This window comes from Oryzias latipes, chromosome 3 (genome assembly GCF_053564925.1).
Source record: "Oryzias latipes strain Hd-rR chromosome 3, Olatipes_Hd-rR_3.1".
NCBI classification, from domain to species: domain Eukaryota; kingdom Metazoa; phylum Chordata; class Actinopteri; order Beloniformes; family Adrianichthyidae; genus Oryzias; species Oryzias latipes.
The window spans coordinates 6,905,192-6,927,749 of NC_136239.1; the positions used below are offsets into that span (position 1 = coordinate 6,905,192).

The 22,558-nt window shown below is 43.5% G+C and overlaps 2 protein-coding genes and 1 long non-coding RNA gene across 10 annotated transcripts in view; 1 reads left to right on the plus strand and 2 right to left on the minus strand.

Annotated features, from left to right (window-relative positions):
- Positions 1–21: 21 nt before the first annotated feature.
- agrp (agouti related neuropeptide) lies at positions 22–5,750 on the minus strand. The gene is made up of 5 exons (XM_078944191.1): positions 5,570–5,750; positions 5,239–5,295; positions 2,622–2,813; positions 447–544; positions 22–363 (listed from the first exon to the last, which is right to left on the minus strand). The coding sequence occupies exons 1-5, from the start codon at positions 5,607–5,609 to the stop codon at positions 172–174; spliced, it is 579 nt and encodes a 192-aa protein (XP_078800317.1). The 5' UTR covers positions 5,610–5,750; the 3' UTR covers positions 22–171.
- A 13,925-nt stretch (positions 5,751–19,675) lies between these two features.
- Positions 19,676–21,283, minus strand: LOC144990925 (uncharacterized). Its single transcript, XR_013654795.1, has 2 exons — positions 21,156–21,283; positions 19,676–19,845 (listed from the first exon to the last, which is right to left on the minus strand). It is a non-coding gene; the product is annotated as an uncharacterized LOC144990925 (long non-coding RNA).
- vps13c (vacuolar protein sorting 13 homolog C) overlaps positions 21,032–22,558 on the plus strand; it is a 78,856-nt gene continuing 77,329 nt past the window's right edge. For 4 of the 8 annotated variants that reach the window (XR_013654794.1, XM_023952070.2, XM_078944187.1 and 1 more), the window contains exon 1: positions 21,104–21,389. Coding sequence is in view for 7 of the 8 variants with exons in the window: in XM_023952070.2 (XP_023807838.1) it covers positions 21,290–21,389 (100 nt within the window). In the remaining variant the exon portion in view is untranslated. Of the gene's footprint in view, positions 21,390–22,558 lie in introns of all 8 variants that reach the window. The other 4 variants (XM_078944186.1, XM_078944189.1, XM_078944188.1 and 1 more) reach the window with 2 other exon arrangements.

Here is a 22,558-nt window from a genome sequence, read left to right on the forward strand (position 1 = left end):
ATAAACACAAAACACTAGTTAGTCACATGGACAAAGCCCCTGCTGGGATTATTTATAATGTTTATTTCATAAAAACACACAATATCTATCTAGCACAAAAAAAAAAACAAGCGAAAAAACAAACAAACAAGCAAACAGATCCACGTCGCTGCTCAGCCATCAGGTAAGCAGTTAGGTGCGCCGGGGTGCACAGGTGTGGCCTATTTGGCGGCAGTAACAGATGGCATTGAAGAAGCGGCAATAACAGGTGTCGCAGGGGTCACAGCAGGGCAGAGGGTAACCCAGGCAGGACTGCTGGTGAGGGATGCAGCGGCGAGACGAGCGCATGGCCCGGCCCTGCAGCTGCAGGCCTGCAGACGAGTCCTGCAGGGTGCAAAACCAATGCAACTGATGAGCTTTCTAAGAGGAAACTGCGCTGATTGACATTGTTTAGAATGCTGCTGCACCTCCTCGTAGGAACCTGGCTCCATTACAAAGTGATCCTCTACTGCATCGGCGGAAAGGAGGTCTGGGTCCAACACAGAATCAGGAACACGGCTTCTCTCTGCAGAACACAAACCGTGAATCTGCAGAATCTGTCAGACAAAGTGGATACGTGCCAGCAAGAAACACAGAATACCATATGTGTAAATCAGATTTCTCATTGTGGGGAACTGCTGTCATTGGAGGAAAGATGTGTGATTATCTGTGAACATGTCTATTAAAAAATAAATCAAGAAAAATCAAACTTTATTTATAGCACTATAATATAGCTACTCAACGTGTTTTACATAAATTTATAGTCAAATTTTAAAAACAAGAGACAAGACATTACACAAATACTTTGTCTAAAACCCATACAATCCCCCCCCCCCCCCCCCCCACACACACACATATAAACACACAGTATGGTAAAACATAAGATGATTGACTAAAGTGATGCAATGTAGAAATCCAGCTCTGTACTTAAGTCGCGAAAGGACATATTGGGGATGTAATTCCCTCGCAGTCAGTCCAGACACAAGTGGTTTTCTTAAACGGGTGTCTTTATTGTCTTACACACACCGTGACAACTATAGGAAGCACACAAAAAAAAATATATGCTTATAAAAAAAAGTACACATTTGGAAAATAAACGTTAACACTCACAATAAAAATACCAACATAAAATAAACATACCTCGTTGGCTGTGTACTGCCCAAAAGAGAATTAGAACCTTTTTTCTTTAAGTTTCTTTTCTTGCTTGACGCTGATCTTCCTTCTGGATCTTACGTCGTGCTCTCTTTGCTCCTTTTCCTTCTCTGCTTTTTTTAACTTAATTTGACAGCAAAACTACACATTTAAAATAACCTTAAAACCCATCAAAAAAGACACACTAAATTCAAAAGAAAATGTGGCAGCTAAACCCCCACCAAATCTCACAACCTCTTAATGAAATTTCAATGAGTCAACTTTCCATTTAAACGTGAAGAATAATGAACACAAAAGTTAGTCTACTTCAACCAATACAATAACCTTATGTACAGGTCGGTCAAGTGTAACAGTCTTGGTCGTATGTTTACCATGTTTGTCAAAAACAGTCTCGCTAACCAATAGTCTAACCTTTCTCACTTTATCATCTGCCCCAGGGTAGACATCTCTGACTCTGGCGATTTTCCATTCATTGCGTGGCGCAAGATCTTCTTGAAGTAGAACAATGTCATTTATCTTCCGGGTTCTTCTTGACACATGCCCTTTTTTTCTTGGCTGTAAGTTGAGTAAATGGCAGCTAGAGGGGACATGTCTACATCAGTGACCCCCCCACTCAAGTTTACAAAATATGCTACCACAGGACCCCCCAGATCTAAGCATAAGAGCCAGATCCGGGAGATCCCACTGTAGCGACCTCGTTCACTGAGAAGGGACAGTCACTGATTTGGAGGATCCCTCTGAGGAAAACACTGGAGTTACAAATAAAATGTAAAAGGAATAAAATAAATGAAAGTTAAAACAGATAAATAAACAGACAAGTGAATAAATAAACCTTAATAGACAGCAGGTTCTGTAAATGGATGATTGGGTGGAGGTGTAGAGAAGAGAATGGTTTGTGCTTTTGTTTAAGCATTTGGTCGAATGGCCCATGCAGGGGTTGACTCGTACGTGTCCTGTGGGTTTTTGGGTCGTAGATGTAGATGTTTGGGTTGTGTGGAGGGTAGTAGAGGGGCGCGGCCGTATCTTAAGAGGAGCGCAGGTGTTTCTGCAGTTCCTTGAGGTTCATTGAAAATGGAAAGTACATTTGTTTCTGCGTGTGGTAAGTGTAGTGACGTATTTGTAAGGCTAATGTAAGCTGCACAAGTGATGCCGTCGTATGGTGCCCTAAGACCACACTCTAGTCGTTAGCAAAACCTTAGTCACGTCTGTCCTTACAAATAGATACCTGTACAGGTTTGACCATTTTCCCCCACAGACTGCCCGTATCCATCCTTGAGGGCAGTTGTGACTAAGCCATTACTAAGAAGAGTGTTACTCTGTGGTACTTTTGATTATTTTTGAATTGTGGACCTGCTTTGGCTTCATGACAGTTATAACAGGATGGATGGTTGGATGGATGACAGATCAGGATGACAGATCTTACAACAGCCTTACAGACGAGAATTACTGACCGATGTCCGGCAGGTACGGCGCATCACTTCGGTGACTGGAAATTGGGCCCTGGTCCACCGGCATGTGTCCATGAATGAGGGAAGATGAAAGTCTAAGCAGACTGAAGGACCAACAGCAGAGTAGCAACAGTAACATCCTGCACCGTTTGAGATGAAGAACCCACACAATGATCAGCCTCACAAGGAAAGGCTCTGAAGGCAGGAAAAGAAAGACAATGTTTATCTGGAGCAGCTTCAGGGTTTCCGTCACTCAGTAGATATCTATCAAAAGATATTCTGAAGGAGCAGAAACAGCAAACTGAAAGGGTTTCAGGGGTTTCCAGCTGAGGGACAGGACAGTCCATCTACAGATGCCACCACGAAACATCCTAAAGAACTGCTGCTGCGTCTGGAGAGGAGCACCACCAGAATAATGTTCATCTTCTTAAGACAAAGATATTCTTGCTGCTTAGCAGTTTCATGAAAACAATTCACTACTTCTTAGGTTCTTTTGAACATTGTTTGAATGTTATGATGATGATTTAAGGTTGTTTCTAGACATGAACTTGTTCAGAGAGTGGTACCAAATGAACATGCTCCACCTAAATATTTCTAAAACCAAATAAATCCTGGATTTGTGTCTGATCGCTCCACCACTCCACTATGTACCTACCTTGTCAGGCATTGACAGTTCCTGTCCCTTCGCTGCCCTCTACTGTTCCTGTTTGGTGTATTTTCCTGACAATTACATACCTACCTGCCTACCAATCTATCTATTGTTATTGTTATGATAGCTCTGCATTTATGTGGTTTTCTTCTACACAGTATTCAAAGAATGCTTCTCCTCTGGTTTTCTCTTCCTGCTTAAATGGAGACAAAATGACAAATCAGTATTTTAACCACCATAAAGTTCTCTTTGATAGGATCAAATCAGCACAATCTGGTTAGCCTGATTCAGGCTTTGTTGCTGTGAAAACAAGCCAGCAACTTCATAGACACCAGTAAATCTGAAGGAGGGAAAGAAACAGAGCAGCAGCTGGTTTTAGCGGGAGCTGAGTGTTGGTGACACCAGACTCTATGGCTGAAAATTAAAGGAGACATCTCTGATTCTGATCCTTACAATAAATTACAAGAACAAAAGGGATCAAATGTTGGAAATGTTTTCTGCCTCTGTTGACCAACTAAGATCATGTTTTTTAATCGATGCTGTGCCCATTTTTAGAAAAACACATTGCAAAATCAAAACATTTATTTAATCTATTTTTGGCTAATGATGTTGCTCTTGATACAAACACAATAAAAGACAAGCCAACAACTGTTCTGATACATGCAGTGGTGCAGAGGTAAAGCAGTCGCCCTCTGATCAGGTGATCCCAGGTCACCTCCCGCCCTGCCAACCCTTGTGTCAGTTATATATTATATTCTCCACTGTGCAATAATTCAATAGGAATCATACTTTACCATATTGATATGTTACCTATTCCTGTCTTCTGACTGTAAACGGCCGGCCCGGGACCAGAGACACAAATTTCGTTTTATCACTGTGGTAAAATGACAATAAAGATTCCTGATTCCTGATTCCTGAAAGTGTCTTTGGGCAAGACAATGAACTCCACATTGCTTCTGGTGGTTACAGACTGGCATCAGTATAAGGCAGTGGAGCTTCCATCAGTGTGTGACTGTGTGTGTACATGGATGAATGGGACTGTGACTGGAAAACTGTAGAGAAAATTATAGCTTCAGAACCTTCAGCAAAGATTTGACACCTGGTCTGTCTGCTCTATGAAAGACATGTTGAATTTTGAGGAAGTCAAACCTGTTCAGTCTGAAGCAACAAACAAGTTTAGCTGCAAAAATGAAAAAGTGAGGTCATCACTCAGAACTGACACGCCATCAGGAACAGTGGTTACTACCACAAAAACCTTCTCCTAAGAATCACAGCAGGTCTACTGCTGGTTCTCTTTTTGGAAAACCACTCTTTCTTTTCACTTTAAACCAAACATCTGACTTTTCTTTTATTGTTAAGAAAAAAAAGACAATAATCATACCAATGTAAAAATCTGTGTATTCCAAAATAAGAACATTTTAAACTCTCTTAGTTTGTGGTGATTGTGAGGTGGTTGGGAAGAACAAAAAAAGATTTGATGAATGAGGTCCAAATAATCTGAGTAAGAGGAGTTAATCTACTCATTTAACTACCAGAGGAAGAGTGTAACCACATCTACTCAGTTACAACCCCATGGGTTTTCATTCTACTCAAGTATTTCTGTGAGGAGAACCCAAAGAGCATCTGAACTATCTTCTTATGACAAACAGGCTCACAGGGAAACGATAAACAAGCGCTTCAGTCAAACCTATTGTAATATTTTAAACATCAATTCCTTTTTTGTCTTTTTGACAGACAGCCTGCTGGTAGTTGAGCATTTTTTACTTTTTTGATATCCAATTTGAAGGGCAACTTTTACTCAACTGATACCTTTTCCTAAGAAACATTTCTTTCCCAGGACTTTTGGTTCTTTGGTCTGAAAACCAGTTCCGTGACTCCCACAGTTATCCAGATTGGACATACACCAACACCAACCACAGTCACAGCAAGAATGGACTAACAGGTAGCAGAAGGAAGGATGAACTGACTCACCTGTGGCTGGTGCTCTTGCTGCCGCTCCACTGATGGATGCAGGTCCATTTAAAGGCACTGGGAAGGAAGCAGATCATGTGACTAGCTGGGTGGGCAGGTCAATCTGTGCATCATCTAAGGCACCCAGACCCCATCTATACACGCGATGCTGCAAAGCCTGTCCAAGTGAGGCAGGTTTTCCTGTAAGGTCACTGTTAAGGTTCAGGTCCATTTTCTTCCAGACTTTCCTTTTTTATTAGTTAGTTTGCTTCAAAACGTTAAAGTTTACTTTAATGTTCTGTTGCTGGTTTATAAAGCTTTGAATGGTTTGGCACCAAAATACATGACTGACCTCCTGACCCAGTATGAACCAGCCAGACCTCTCCGGTCATCCAGATCCGGTCTTCTGTCAGTTCCTAAAATCCAGACCAGACATGGAGAAGCTGCATTCAGCTTCTTTGCTCCACAGATCTGGACCAGACTTCCAGAAAGCCTTAAAATAACTGAAACGGTTCATTTAAATTCAGGGCAAAGACCTGTTCTCAGCTGCTTTTGGTTAGTTTGCAGTTAAAAGTTATATCTGCACAGTTTATCTATCTTTGATTTAAATTGTGTTAGTTTTTACTTTCTTCACACTTTGTTTTAAAAATCATACCTTTACTGTTTCTTTTGATGTTTTATATAAAGCTCTTTGAATTATCTACGTACACAAAATAGCCTTGCAAATAAACTTGCCTTGCCTAAAAGATTTACTTGAAACTCACCCTGGTGTATTACTACCTGGTTTGACTGATGTCATAAATTCTCCATAACATCTCGTGTGTTTAGCAGATGCAGCTGGGGATGAATGTCTCAGGAGCTTCCTCGTACCAGGTGTGGCTTAAAATTCAGAAATGGATTTGAACTGAGATCCACAACTCAAAGGAGTAAACCAAAGAAGTTAGACACGTACACCTATCCAGTCCAGGCTAGATGTAAATGTAAATGGCGTGTACGGTAGCACTTTTCTACCTTCTTCGAAAGCCCAAAGCGCTTTACAGTCACAGACCCAGTCACCCATGCAGACACACATTCGCACACTGGTGGCGGCTCCGCTGCCGAACACTGGCGCCAACCTCACACCAGAGGCAAGGTGGGGTTCAGTGTCTTGCCCAAGAACACATGGGCGTGCAAGACCCCACCAACAAACCTGCAATCTTGTGATCATGGGTCATGCCGCTGCTCCACGGCCGCGCCCCGGATGTGGGCCAGAGAAATCACGCCCAGTTGTAGTCGGTGACAGAAGTGGCTGGAGGGCTGTAAATCTGGTGATGGACATGGTGTCAAAGGATGCTGTGAATGAGGCGCTCCTGCAGCTTCAGTAACTACAGCTTCACTTCTGAACCCAAAGCTGAAGACACGCTTCTATTATGAACATTTCTTTAAAAATTCACAGTCAAAAATCCTTCCATCTGCCATTGGAAGAAGGGGTCCACCCCCCACCAGTTTGGTGGTGCCGAAAGTAAGCAGTCTAGGGGTCAAAGGGCATGGCACAGCCTCATCATGTGAGAGATCCTCTTCTCTGCATGAACTTTAAAGTCTGGGAAGCTTTTGCAGTGGTAGCAGTGATTTCTTTCCTTGAATGTCATTATAACACTGAGAACTCAACCCTGGTTCAGGACATCTTTGAGAGCAAAAATATTTTTCATATTTTGTTTTTACATAAATCCTGATTCAAGAAAGAGCAGGTTACATCAATGTTTAATTTGCATTTTAGCAAATATATATCTATATGTATAGAATTAATGGATTAATTTAAAGGAGATTTTTTTCACTTTATTTGTTAACAGATATCTTGCTGACAGATTCCAGATGTTTTTCTACTCTAATTGGTAAACTAGATTATTCTAGTAAGGAACTACATAGGGAATGGACACAACATTCTTCTGAAAAAGTGAACGTATATATATATGGCGATTTGTGTTACGTGAAGAGGAGAAACAAATTTGGACAATTATTCTTTTAGTTGGGTCAATTGGTAGTAAAGTTGGTGGTAACATGTCTAAAGGAGTTTATTCGTCTGCATCATGACTCTATACTATTTTTAGCTCCACATAACTGCAGGCATAGAACTGAGCGTAATTATAGCCCCTGCAGATGATCTCGTCCCTCTCCGGTGATGAACAGACTGTCTGGTAAGTCGACGATGGACACGTCCTGCACTTGCCTTTAAGCCATCCTTTATTATGGCTAAGGCTAGTCTTCCATCGCCAAGGACTTTCTGCCACTCAGTTTGCTGAACAGCTGCTGCTTTACTTAGATTGATTTTCCTTACAAATTGAACTGTGTGTACCTTTTGACTACAGAAGATCTGGGGTTCTTCTGGGGTGCCCCCCCATGAAGTGATATTAATGCCACCACATTGCAAAAGCAACTTTCTAAGTTTCAAAGGAAACATTACATTTTTGCTTTCAATTTCTTTTTCTTTGTTTTAAAAATTTCTATTTTTTTTTACTTTCAAATTTTTTTTCTTTTTTATATAGTTCTGACACAATGCATTGTGGTCTATATTTGCCAATCATGCTGGTTCTTCCAACGTTGGCCCGCAAGCCTACGGTTGACACATGTCAACCAATCAGCAAGCTGTTCAATGGCAGGTAAGTCACGCTAAACTGAAACTTATGAATATAAAATCAAAGATGAGGAGAAAGCGAGCTGAGACACAACGCATGCGAAAACATTTGTGTCGCAAATGCAAAAATATTTTTTAGGGCAAATATTTAATATTTTCATTTGTTACTTAGAAAGTTTTGTTTGCAATGTGGTGGCGTAAATGTCACTTCATACTCCCCGGCTGCTACAGTCAAAGGAGGCGTAAGAAGGACTGATTGGGATGTTCACGCCCGGATTCGGCACCACAGTCTGCTGAGAAAAGGGGATCGGCAGCACCAGACTTGCCGGCTAACCCACGTTTGTGTAGCCGATCTGTGTCTAATGAGTGTGTGTGTGAGTCTTCTTGTGTTGTAATTTTGAAATTGTTTCTGGGTCGTTGACAGGAGCTCAGGGAACTGTTGGGACCCGCTCCTACAGGATTTTCTTTTGTTCTATTCCCCCTTCATTGGTTGTATAATTTTTTTATTTGAATCCTTCTTTGTTTTGAAATGTGTTTTTAGAATCTTGTAACAAAAATTGTTATCTCTGGTCCCCCCATCTCCTGCCTTTGTGTGTCTCCATTTATTTTCCTCATGCCACATCTGCAACGTTATCTACATATGTGAAACATTCAAGAATCAGTCGCCGCATATCAGCTGAAGCGGAGCGGCTTCTGCTATGTGAGAATAACTGTCTCAAATCAGTTTGTGGAGGAAAACTCCTGGTTTTGTATGTTTGTTTTTCTGTCAAGTTGAAGACCCTTTATCTGTTTTCTCACGACTCTTTTCTCCCCAAAGAAACTTTCCAATTTATTTTTTATTTTTTTTGGTCCGTGGCCCGGCCCAAGGGTTGAGGACTAAAACATCTCCCTATCCATGCAGAAGAAACAGGAAGTTTAGTTTTCTGCTTAATTACAGAACATTTGATCATGCATGCAGATGTAACACTTCAAAGTTACATTTTTGATATAACAGTTAGACAAATGTATTTGAACCCCCTCCCACATAGAAATCATGGAGGGCTCTGACATTTTCATCTTAGGTGCATGACCACTTTGATGTTATCTGGAAATCACTTTTATGTATTTGCAGCAAAATACTGCTTCAAATAAGTATTTGAACTCCTAAAATTTATCGAGCTGGTCGATGACCTGAAAAGAACTAGGACCACCGTTTCCAAGGTTACCGTTGGTAATCCACTATGACATCATGGTTTGAAATTATGCATGGCATGGAAGGTTCCTCTGTTTAAACCAGTACATATTCTGGCCCGTATAAAGTTTACCATTGACTGTGTGGATGATCCAGAGGAGTCACGGCAGAAAGTCATGTGGTCAGATCACACCAAAATAAAACGTTTTGGTCTGAATTCCACTTGCCGTGTTCGGAGAAAGAACAATAAATACAATCCCAAGAACACCATCCCTACCTATGAAGCATGGTGGTGGTAGCATCATGCTATGGGGATGTATTTCTGCACATGGGATGGGACGACTGCACTGTATTAAGGAGAGGATGACTGGGACCAGGTATTGGGAGATTTTGGGAACATCTTCCTTCCCCAGTTAACCCTTATGTGGTGTTCGGGTCTGTGGGACCCGTTTTCATTTTTTATCAAAAGAAAAATGATACAATTAATTAATTTTTCAAACTCAGACTCACTGGCCTTGGCTCATTTTCTGTGAAGAACAGATATCAGAATACATTTTAATGACCACACACCGTATACCCCCTCCAACACATTTCTATTACATATAAGATGTTCGGGTCCACTGGACCCGGGGCTAATAGAAGTGTGGAAATTGATGTTTTATGTACCTACACTCTGTCCTCCACCTGTCTGGGCCTGCTGTGTGTGTGTGGGTGTGTGTGTGTGTGTGTGTGTGTGTGTGTGTGTGTGTGTGTGTGTGTGTGTGACCAGTGAGAAAGAGAGAGAGAGAGTGGCAGAGAGAGAAAGTTTCACTGTAAATGTGAGTTCTGTTTCTGCACCTGCGGTTCCCGCGCAAGGTTGCAACATTGTTAAAATAATTCAAGAATCAACTCTGTTTGCTCTCGTTCTCCCGCACATTTGACCATTTGACTCTCTTGCGGGAATCTTTATTATCTCGCTCTTTATCTGCTACAAATTGGAGGCCGGACACGTTAAATATAGCTTTGCCAGTGTGGTTTCTTATCACAACTGATCAAAATGGCCAAAAGACTTTCTGCGCAGAGGGCCCTGGAATTGATTTTAGAAGAGAGAGACGTTTTTGATGATGATGTAGAGGGAGACGATTCAGAAGAGGAGGTTTCAGAATTAGAGGATCACATTTCTGAAAATTCAGAGTCTGACAGTGACTCTGAAGAAGATGATTAGATTGGGGCGGCCGTGGAGCAGCCGCAGGGCGGTCGGCCCATGATCGTAAGATTGCAGGTTCAATTCCCGCCTTTCACGCCCATGAGTCGAAGTGTCCTTGGGCAAGACACTGAACCCCACCTTGCCTCTGGTGGTAGACAGGCGCCTGTGTTTGGCAGTGGAGCGGCCACCAGTATGTAAATGTGTGAGTGAATGTGTGTGTGACTGGGTGAATGGGTCTGTGACTGTAAAGCGCTTTGTCCTTGTTGGAAGAAAGGTGCTATATAAGTACACGCAATTTACCATTTAGATTGAGCATCAGCCAGTTCCAAAACGAAGCCATCAGCACCCAGCCACAGGACCAGGCCGTCAGCAGCCAGGACCATGTGTTGTACAGGCTAGTGGCTAGAAGGCCATGTGTTCAATGGGGCTGATGTGTTGTCTTGACTAATAGGTTTACTCTATGTGTTCAGCTTGTGTTGTGCAGCTGAATGGGTTCAGTTTCTGTGTTCAAATAAATAAAAGTCAGTAGTTTTGAAAACCCTTGCTTCACTTGCAGCAACTTGCTTCAAATTTGTTTCCACTCATATCTTGATTTTAATTGATTTTCTTCATCACGTTTTAAATAATGAGTTATGAATGTGATCTAAAAAAGGTAAAGGGCAAATATTAACCAAATATACTGATTGTAATTGGATGAGGTAAACATCTGTCGAGTATTATAACATCAAAGTGTTTGATTGTGAGGCATTAAAAACCACAACATGCAACGGGTCCACCAGACCCACGAACACTGGCTGAGTAACAACAATATGAACACCACACAAGGGTTAAAGCATTATAGATGGGTCATGGCTGGGTCTTCCCTCATGACTGACCTAAAGCACACAGCCAGGATAACCAATGATTGGCTCTGTAAGAAGCATCTCGAGGTTCTGGAGTGGCCTGGCCAGTCTCCAGACCTCAACCCAATAGAAAATCTTTGGAGGGAGCTCAAACTCCATGTTTCTCAGCGACAGGCAAGGAATCTGACGGATCTAAAGTACCGATAGATCTCTGTGGAGGCCTGGGCCAAAATCCCTCCTGCAGTGGATGCAAACCTGGTGAAAAACTACAGGAAACGTTTGACCTGTGGAATCAAAAACAAAGCATGCAGTACCAAATATTACCATTGATTTTCTCAGGTGTTCAAATACTTATTTGCCGCAGTAGCATACAAATCCTTTTTTTTTAAGCATGTTTTTTTAGACGATGTCTCTCTCATTGGACATGCACCTAAGATGAAAATGTCAGACCTCTTCATCTTTATAAGTGGGTGAACTTGCAAAATTACAGAGGGTTAAAATACTTATTTGATTACATTTCTCATAAATTCTTGTTTTTCCTGCACCTCATGTCAATGTAGGCATGAGGCTCACTTGAACTCAGGTGAACTAACACAAAGCCTGATTCAACCGAAAATGGGTCTCTGTTTGGCCAAGAGAACCCAGACGTGGTTCACCACAAGTGTGAATGAAGCCGAACAATCCAACAAACCCAAGACCGAAAGGGGTGGACATGTGGAGTCCAGTTTGTGGACAGTCACTTGACCTTCCTGCACTGTTTAAAAGCTTATACTGTCACGGTGCCTCCGTCAGCTGCCTCCTCCTCCCTGCTCTCTGATTGGAACCAGCTGCCCTTCATCACTTCATCATCCTGCAGACCTTCTTAAGGGGATCCACACCAGTATCCAGCGCCAGTCCGTTAATCTCACTCCGGTGCTTACGTCTGGCCTCTAGTCAAAGTAACTTTGCTCTAGAAAATCCAAGCCGTGTACTCACCCTTTGTCTCATGCCTTCAGGTCATCTCTCCACTGGACACGCTGGTTCCTCGCCCCGTTCCTGTTTCACCGTCCTCGGTGTCTCCACTCATGCCAAGCGGTTATCGCCGTCCTCACCGCTGACTGTCTGCGCTGTCCTCAGCGTTCCACCTCGACGCAGACTGTCTACGCCGACCTCGGCGCTCCCCATCGTCCAAACTGCTTACACCGTTCTCGGAGCTCCACCTTGCTCCCAGCCGTTCTCTGGATCCACGACCTTCACCCCTTTTCTGATTAAACCTCCTGACTATACCTCGGCTCCTGAGTTTCTTCCGGGTTCCAGCATCTGGGTCTCCCTAGTAGTCCGACCATGACATTATACAGTAAACCAACATACCACATCCATTTTTTCATTGTCTAACCAAATGAAGATGTAGCATCTTCATCAGTCCAGATCAAGTGTGAGACAGTTTTCAGCTGTCACAAAGCTGTCTTGCATGCCTTTCATTTTTTTTCGGTGTTTAAGGATGAACTGTGATGACGTTGCCAGAGGAGACCTGTTTTACTGAATGTTTGACTGTGTAAATCATTCCTGGCAAGAGCTGTGACACAGCCAAGAACACGGCTGTCAGGAAGCCGCAACTGCTCAGAAACGGGTCATTAGTAACTGCTACTGACCCTCAGGGCAACTTCAAAGCAGAAGGCTAGAACCACGACAGGCCACAGACCTGACGGACACCGGTGAGTGGCGTCAGGCGGATTACCTGCTGAGAATCTTTATTTGTTTTATCTGGTTTTGGCAACTGTGTGGCTTTGAGGTAATAAAAATGTATCAGTCACAAAAACTTAGCACATTCGATAAAAGAACTTAAAGTAGGAAAGTCATGGAAGGCGAAGTCAGTAGGGAAATCATGAAACCCACAAATCTTGGAAACTTTAAAAAAGACGATTTCGCATGAGGATTTCTGGCTGAAAACCCAACAAAAACACTTTCCAGTTCCCGTTTATCATGTAACCTTGTCATCAACACAAAAAAGGTCATCTGCGTGTTTCTGAAAATCAACCATGAAGCAAACTGACTTATGATGAAGGCACAAAGGTCTAAATTAAAGGTGTTTATCAACATGAAGCACCACAACATATCTTTCATTCTAGAGGCGGTGTGTCCATATGGAGAAGTACATGGATGTCAGATGGTTGTTATGATGGAAGGTTCATTAGAGCTCAGTAAAGGTGGGCTCTGTCCTGTTTATTAAACATCATTACATTGACTTCATCCTCCACCTTTTTTTTATTACTGTCAATCTGCTGCCTCCAAGGACTCTATCCATCTCGTCCTCCACCTGCAGACATGGCGCCTCTTCTCCAAAGAGCAGCACGCTCGTGACATCACAGCTGCACTCAGCGTAAACGAGAGCCGGCATGGCTGCAGCTGCAGGCGGCGCAGCAATAATATGGCAGCGGATTACAGCAATCAGCATCAAACAAGCAGAATGAAAGTGTTTTCTGGCCGTTCGCTCACGCGCTTCCTGTCAGGCAAGAACATTGAAAAATGAATGATTCAGAGTAGAACAGAGTGGCACCGTTACTGTTTACTGAAATCATGAATGAATGTTTTCTGAAGATCATCAATCATTTCTAGGCACTGGATTTTGTTACTTGAAGAGAATCTATCTGATCAGAAACAGATTTAAAAACACTGTTAAACTATCAAATGAATGAACTCAGTAGGGGTGGGATTATATAAGCTTGCTTCTTCCCACTTCTTTTCAAGCAATAAATCAAACTCTACTTATACCTCAGTTAATGATCACTGTATTTAATTAAGCATATATGATTTAAGTGACGTTTTTGTTTTGTTTTCTGTCTTTTTAATCCATGCATTTCATCATTTCTGTAATGAGTTTGATAAATATGTGTAAATTCTTTATTGCTTTGACTACAATGCTTGAAATAAATAAATCAAATCAAATCAAATCAAGAGCAGAGTATGGAAACCGCAGGAGGAGAGCAGCTCACAGCTAAACCAACTCAACGAACATGAAGACTTGAGTTCAAGAGGTCGACGTGAAAGCTGGGATCAAAGAACAGAAAGCACATCTGCAGGTCTTCCAGGGGACTGAAGGGCAGAAGGATTCACGGTGACGGAGTTCAACAGAGGACAGAAGTCACATGACACCGTTAGGCTAACCAACAGCAGCTACACATGGAGACGACCTCCTTGAGTCCGGTATGAACAAAAACAGAAACATGATTTCTCCAGAATCAGTTCAAGAACTCTGTTTCATTTAAAAAAATGTTTTTGAATTCGCACAGTTAACAGTGTTCACATCAGACACAATCACATCATCATTTTGGTCAGTTTTTTCAAAAAGTTGAAGATGCATTTTTTGGTAAGTCATTACATTGAGAATAACAATACTTCAAGTCTTTGTTACATCTGGTTTTGGCAACTGTGGCTTTGAGGTAATAAAAAATTCATCAGTCTCAAAAACTGGAATCACACCGTAATCAGATAATTAACTCAAAACAACTGTAAGGCTTCAAATAGTCTCCATCTGAGACAGAAGCTACACAACCACAGGGAAGACTGCAGACAGTCAGAAGACAGTCATCTGTGCCATTCATAAGCAGGGCAGGTCAAGAAACGTCATCACTAAACAAGCAGGTTGTTCACAGAGTTCTGCATCTAGGAATATCTACAGGAAGTTGAGGAACAGTTAAATGTGGCATAAAAAGGTGCAGCAGCTACATGGAAAACTGCAGCCTTTAGAGGACACTCATGAAAAATCCACTGAAGAATTTGGTGGAGCTTCATCAGCAGTGAAGTGAGGCAGGAGTCAGAGCCACGGTTTTATGTACCCACATCAGAGTCTCTGGCATGCACTGCTGTGTGCGTGACCTGAGAAAGTGTTTCGGTCTCTAAAGGCTTCATTTGGTTCTCAAAACACAAAGGTGTGCAGCTGCAGCAGCACAGGCCTTGATCATCAGAGAACAAGCCCTTCTTCATGGTCACATGATCAACAGGAAACCACAGCAGTCTCTGATGCCCTCCACTAGTTCCCTCATCTGCAGTTCTGAGAATGCAGTGGATGTTGGACGTTAAAGTTAATAAATCGACCTCTGCAGGTGAAATGAAAGCTTTCAATATGTACAATCTAAACATAAACTGGAATTTCTTACATGGATGTTTTTTTTCAAACATGTGGTTTCAAATCAGTCTTAACTAAATAACGTTTTTTGTTAGCTTTTACCAATTGTAACCATTATCTTTTAGAAAAGGAGTGTGTGTGGGTTTGTGTCTTTTTGTGTCCCTGGACCATTGACTGAAAGACTGGACCAAGCAACATAAAGAATGGCTGATTTATGGCTCCAAAAAAATGTCAATTTAGTCGCCATTTTTTTTGCAATATGAACACCACCATGTTAGAGCTAGACGTATTCAGTAAGGAGTGATTGGTCCAAGACAGTCTGAGTTGAGAATCTCTCAAACGATTTGAATGTTTGAGTTGGGGCTACTTTTATTGAGGCATCTGGTTGGCCGGTTTATAACTTCAATAATTTGAACTGCAGAAAAAAAACACCATATAAATTATGAGGATTAACAAGAACGTGTTAAAACTATTCCCTTCTCTGCTTCTGTGCCAGTCCCAAGCCCGGATAAATTGTGAGGGTTGCGTCAGGAAGGGCATCCGGCGTAAAACATTGCCAAGTTAACCATGCGACTCATCCTCAAAAGAGAGGTTGTTTCGCTGTGGCGACCCCTGATGGGAGAAGCCGAAAGAGAAGGAAGAACAAGAACGTGTTAAAAAGGTAACAGATCAAGAATGGTTATTCTGACCAATAGAATGACTTAGTACTAGCTGTTTATTTCTCTATAGAAGTCAACAGGATTTGGGCTCCTTGGAGCCAGTGGGTACTTCCTATTTGTAATGTAAGAGGGAGGGGTTACTCTATCCAGTTGTATTATACAGTCAAAGCCCTGGACAAATTGGAGAACTGTCCGGGCTGAACTCCACCTCTACCTGGCAGGCTCCAGCAACCCCATGGCCCCAGCAGGAATCTGCAAGTTAAAAAGATTAAAGAAGGAAAGAAAAGAAGTGTGTCTTTTGTATTTGTTTTTGTGTTTCTCACTGTGTGCATGTTTTATGTATTTTAAATGATTGTTTATTGTACATGTATATTTTCTATTAATGTATTTAATTCATGCTTCGCACTTTTTAGGTTGACGATTTTAACGGGGACTACAGATGAAAAATAGCCTTTGGGCTCATTCTGGCACATTGCAGCCATGCCTTTAATGTGCACTGCCCCTGTTAAATCTTCTTCTTTCTCTTTCGGCTTTTCCCATCAGGGGTCGCCACAGCGAATCATCCTTTTCCACCTCACTCTATCATGAACATCTTCTACCCTAACGTTAGCAAACTTCATGTCCTCTGTTAAGACATCCATATATCTCCTCTTTGGCCGTCCTCTTGCCCTCCTGCCAGGCAGCTCCATCTCCAACATCCTTCTACCAATATATCCACTATCCCTCCTCTGAACATGTCCAAACCATCTCAGTCTGGCTTCTCTGACTTTGTCGCTAACACAGGCAACGTGAGCCGTCCCTCTGATGTACTCGTTCCTTATCCTGTCTAACCTGGTCACTCCTAAGGAGAACCTCAACATCTTCATCTCCGCTACCTCCATCTCAGCCTCTTGTCTCTGTCTCACTGCTACCGTCTCTAACCCATAGAGCAGAGCTGGTCTTACCACTGTCTTGTACACCTTTCCTTTGAGTCTTGCTGGCACTCTTCTGTCACACAACACTCCTGACACTTTCCTCCAACCGCTCCAACCTGCCTGCACTCGCCTCTTCACCTCTTTTCCACAATCCCCATCACACTGAACTGTTGACCCCAAGTACTTAAACTCCTGCACCTTCTTCACCTCAGTCCCCTGTAACCTAACGCTTCTACCTTGATCCCTCTCGTTCAGACACATGTATTCTGTCTTACTACGACTGACCTTCATACCTCTTCTTTCCAGAGCAAACCTCCACCTCTCTAGCTGTTCCTCCACCTGCTCTCTACTCTCACTGCAAATTACAATGTCATCCGCAAACATCATTGTCCAGGGAGATTCCTGTCTTACCTCGTCTGTCAGCCTGTCCATCAGCATAGCAAACAAAAAAGGACTCAAAGCTGATCCTTGGTGTAGTCCCACCTCCACCTTGAACTCCTCTGTCTGACCTACAGCACATCTCACCACCGTCATACTTCTCTCATACATGTCCTGAACTACTCTGACATACTTCTCTGCCACTCCAGACGACCTCATACAGTACCACAGCTCCTCCCTCGGCACCCTGTCATACGCCTTCTCTAAATCTACGAACACACAATGCAGCTCCTTCTGACCTTCTCTGTACTTTTCCATCAACATTCTCAAAGCAAAAATGGCATCAGTGGTGCTCTTACGGGGCATGAAACCATACTGCTGCTCACAAATCTCCACCTTCTTCCTAAGCCTGGCTTCCACTACTCTTTCCCACAGCTTCATTGTGTGGCTCATCAACTTTATTCCTCTATAGTTGCTGCAGTTCTGCATGTCACCCTTGTTTTTAAAGATTGGGACCAGAACGCTTCTCCTCCATTCCTCGGGCATCTTCTCACTCTCTAAAATCCTATTGAACAACCTTGTTAGAAATTCCACTGCTGTCTCTCCTAAGCACTTCCATACCTCCACAGGTACGTCATCAGGACCAACGGCCTTTCCGCTCTTCATCCTTTTCAGAGCCTTCCTAACCTCATCCTTTCCAATCTCTGCTACTTCCTGCTCCACAACAACCACATCTTCCTCCCTTCTTTCCCTGTCATTTTCCTCGTTCATCAGCTCCTCAAAATACTCCTTCCATCTTTTCTGTACACTCTCTTGGGTTGTTAGCACCTTTCCATCTCTGTCCTTAATCACCCTTATCTGTTGCACGTCCTTCCCATCTCTGTCTCTCTGTCTGGCTAGCCTGTACAAGTCCTTCTCTCCTTCCTTTGTGTCTAACCTGTCATAAAGCTCATCGTAAGCTTTCTGTTTGGCCTTTGCCACCTCTCTCTTCACTCTACGCTGCGCTTCCTTGTACTCCTGTCTACCTTCCTCAGTCCTTTCTACATCCCACTTCCTTTTAGCCAACCTCTTCCTCTGGACGCATTCCTGTACTTCCTCATTCCACCACCAAGTCTCTTTACCGTCTTTCCTCTTTCCAGATGACACACCTAACACCTTCCTACCTGTTTCCCTGATAGTTTCTGCTGTAGTTTCCCAGTCATCTGGAAGTTCATCCTGACCACCCAGGACCTGCCTCAACTTCTGCCTAAATTCCTCACAAGTTTCTTCATTCTGTAGCTTCCACCACTTGGTCTTCTTTTCTGTTTTCCCTATCTTCTTCTTCCTGACCTCCAGAGTCATCTTACACACCACCATGCGGTGCTGTCTGGCTACACTCTCTCCTACCACCACTTTGCAGTCATTAACCTCTCTCAAATGACCTCGTCTACATAGGATGTAGTCCACCTGAGTACTCCTACCTCCACTTCTGTATGTCACTCTATGTTCCTCTCTCTTCTGGAAGTAAGTGTTGACTACAGCCATTTCCATCCTCTTCGCAAAGTCCACCACCATCTGTCCCTCCAGATTCCTTTCCTTCACACCAAACCTGCCCATCACCTCCTCATCACCTCTGTTGCCCTCACCAACATGCCCATTAAAGTCTGCTCCAATAACAACTCTCTCTCCTCTGGGAAAACTCTCTATGACCTCATCCAACACACTCCAGAATCTCTCCTTCACTTCTAACTCACAGCCAACCTGTGGCGCATACCCACTGACTACATTCACCATCACCCCTTCAATTTCTAACTTTAGGCTCATCATCCTGTCTGAGACTCTTTTCACCTCTAGAACACTGTTTACAAACTCCCCCTTCAGAATCACTCCTACCCCGTTTCTCTTCCTATCAACACCATGATAGAAAAGTTTGTATCCTCCTCCAATACTACGTGCCTTGCTGCCCTTCCACCTTGTCTCCTGCACACACAGTACATCTACCTTCCTTCTCTCCATCATGTCTGCAAGCTCTCTGCCTTTCCCTGTCATTGTGCCAACGTTAAGAGTCCCTATTCTCAAACCTATGTTCCTGCCTTTTCCCTTCTCTCTCTGGCAACGGACCCTTCTGCCTCCCCTCTTTCTTCGACCAACAGTAGTCAAATTTCCACCGACACCCTGTAGGTTAACAGCATCGGTGGCGGTCGTTGTTAACCCGGGCCTCGACCGATCCGGTATGTCTAAAGTGTTGTGGATGATTCGCATGGTTATTTTGGCAATTTTTACGCCGGATGCCCTGTTAAATAAACAAATAAATAAAATAAACACATTTTTGAATGAATACTGATCTCCCGAATTTGAATGTTATGGATACTGTCTTCGTTTTATTCAATGAAACTAAATCGATATTTACGGCCTGAGCACACAAAGAGTTTGCAAAGGACCATCATGTAATGGCATCAAAGGGAAACCCCTCAAAAATGCCTAAAAACCTTAAAAGCCAAGGACAAAGACTCAAAAAACACAAACTGAGTACAGGAACAAAACACACAAAACCTGATCTGACATGAGTCTGACCGGGGCAGAGTATTCAGAACGGTGAGTTTACATGACACATTTTTATTCTGATATGGCGTTTATTCTGATTATTTAGTCCATGTAATTGCAGCTAATTAGTCACAGTCTATATCCAGACATGGATGGTGGCAGTCCTACTTGTTTTCCAGATCGTTTGGTTCTAATCTGGATCAGGTGTGTCCAGACTGTTAGAATCAGGAGAGATTAGCCTGATGAAAAACAAATAAGGTTAGTTTACGAGGTGATGTGAAGACATCCCCCCCCCCCCCCCCTCCAGTAAACAACCAGACCTCAAAAAACCATGTCTCTGGTCACATTAATGCTGGAAGCCTGCAGTAATAAAATTGTCTTTAGTGTCCCAATTTGAATAATACCTATAGAAAACAAAATCACATAATGCAGGTTTTAAACACAAATTTAGTAGTTTAAATTCCGGAAACAACATAAACAATTAAAACTAAGTGCTCACATTGAAATTGTCTAAAATTCCCAAAAGACCAGAGATACGGAAGTGAAGAAAAAAAGGGAAGTCAAACAAAAACTATTTTGTATTATACAGAAATATAAGGAAGCGTCAGCAGTTAAATTAAAGTATCTCTAGAGTACCTTGCATAGAATGGCCTGTAAACTCAGATGAGTAGTTCCACCCATAGAATCAAAAAGTACCGTTAATCATAGAATCAAAAAGTACCGTTAATCTTTGAGCGTATTTGTCTACCTTCCCCATGAACTCATCCTGGATCTCAAAAGACAAAAAAAATGTAATCAGATAAATAAAATACCACATTTTTCATGTTCCCAACATGTCCTCCTGACAAAATGATACCAATCTTCTGAACTTTGTGGGTTACTTTCTTTGTTGGCAAAAAGTTAACTGGAAGTTGGATAACTACTACTTTCAATGGAAATACGGAAAAAAGAAAATCATTTTAAGCACCGAAAATATGACATTCAGTTAGTCTATTAGATGCTTTTGTTTGTAACTCATATCATGGTTTACAAAAAGAGATGGCCATCTGAGATCTTCCTTGACTTGATGATGATGACCCCATTACTCGGGACCCCCGCCAGTTCTTTCTTTCTTTCTTTCTTTCTTTCTTTCTTTCTTTCTTTCTTTCTTTCTTTCTTTCTTTCTTTCTTTCTTTCTTTCTTTCTTTCTTTCTTTCTTTCTATCTCCTGTTAATCCTAATCTGAATTTGTGCACACCCGCTGACGCTGTCAGATGCACGGTCGGAGCGGGTGAAGGCAGGTGAGGGCAGGTGCTCCTCACGGTGTGTCAGCAGGTGCAACAGCTGGTGCAGCTGCTGACACAGAAGGTGCTTCTCTCCTTCTTCCGGACCAACGCAGAGCCAAAGCCCCACCAGAAGTAATCCACCCCGAGGTCTGGGGCACAACACTGCTGCAAGTGGCGGAAACACGTCACTGCCGCTGAGAGGCTGACGGAAGATGCTGGTCCAATTCCCTGGAATGGGTGTCGTCATGTAGTAGATCAGACACTCCCTCCGCATATGTGGCTCACCTGACGGAGCTGCTATCAGTCACACGCACTGCTAGCCGACCGGGACGGGTCAGTGCCGCCGTCGCGGAGCCTTCCTTTCCTGCACACGGTCAGAGCGTCCGTCCGTGCGAGCCGTCCGGCAGCCAGCAGCAGCCATGGTCTTCGAGGCCCTGGTCAGCGACACGCTGAACAGGTTCATCGGGGACTATGTGGAGAACCTGGACAAGTCCCAGCTGAAGATCGGGATCTGGGGAGGTGAGCTCCGCCGCTAGCTTGCAGCTAGCAGACGCACAAACACGGAGCGGACTCCGTTGAGAAATTAAAAGCGGCAGTTTTAAGTTCTCCTCCGCTGCTCCAAACGAAGAGGAGTTACTGATGTTTGACAGCAAAGAGGTTGATGGTTCGAGTCTGCCGCTATGTTCGGCATTATTGTCATCGTCAGTTAACATTGGGGGGGGGGGTTCTGGTGAGACTGTTGACCACGTCGTAACACGGGGAAGTGTCACCGAATGTCACGTTGTTTTCCTGAAGGGGTTTAGAAAAGGTCTCAGTCCAGCGTGGAGCCCCGGAAGTGATGGCTGTCATTCTGACCGCTGGAGGCGGCGGGACATGTCCAGCAGGGTGGGGGTCCAAGAGGAACTGAGAGAGGGTTCGTGTCCGCGTGCAGGTCAGGCGGGTAAACACGGTGTTTGGATTACACGTCACACGCTCAGAGATGTGATGCAGGGAAAGTGCGCCTGCGCCTTATCAGCACAAAGCACGCGCAGCCACGCTGCTCCAATAAGGGCTGTGGCCTGCTCTGTGGTTAGTTATCTGGCCTGGGGTTATCTGTATGTCCACACCAGACCTGTACGTCCACACCTGACCTGTACGTCCACACCAGACCTGTACGTCCACACCAGACCTGTACGTCCACACCTGACCTGTATGTCCACACCTGACCTGTATGTCCACACCTGACCTGTACGTCCACACCTGACCTGTACGTCCACACCTGACCTGTACGTCCACACCAAACCTGTATGTCCATATCTGACTTGTGTGCCAGTACCTGACCTGTATGTCCACACCAGACCTGTATGTCCACACCTGATCTGTGTGCCAAAACCTGACCTGTACGTCCACACCTGACCTGTACGTCCACACCTGACCTGTACGTCCACACCTGACCTGTACGTCCACACCTGACCTGTATGTCCACACCTGACTTGTGTGCCAATACCTGACCTGTATGTCCACATCTGACCTGTACGCCCACACCTGATCTGTGTGCCAAAACCTGACTTGTATGTCCACACCAGACCTGTATGTCCACACCAGACCTGTACGTCCACACCTGACCTTTGTCCAAACCTGACCTTTGTCCACACCTGACCTTTGTCCAAACTTGACCTGAATGCCCACACTTGACCTGTACGTCCACA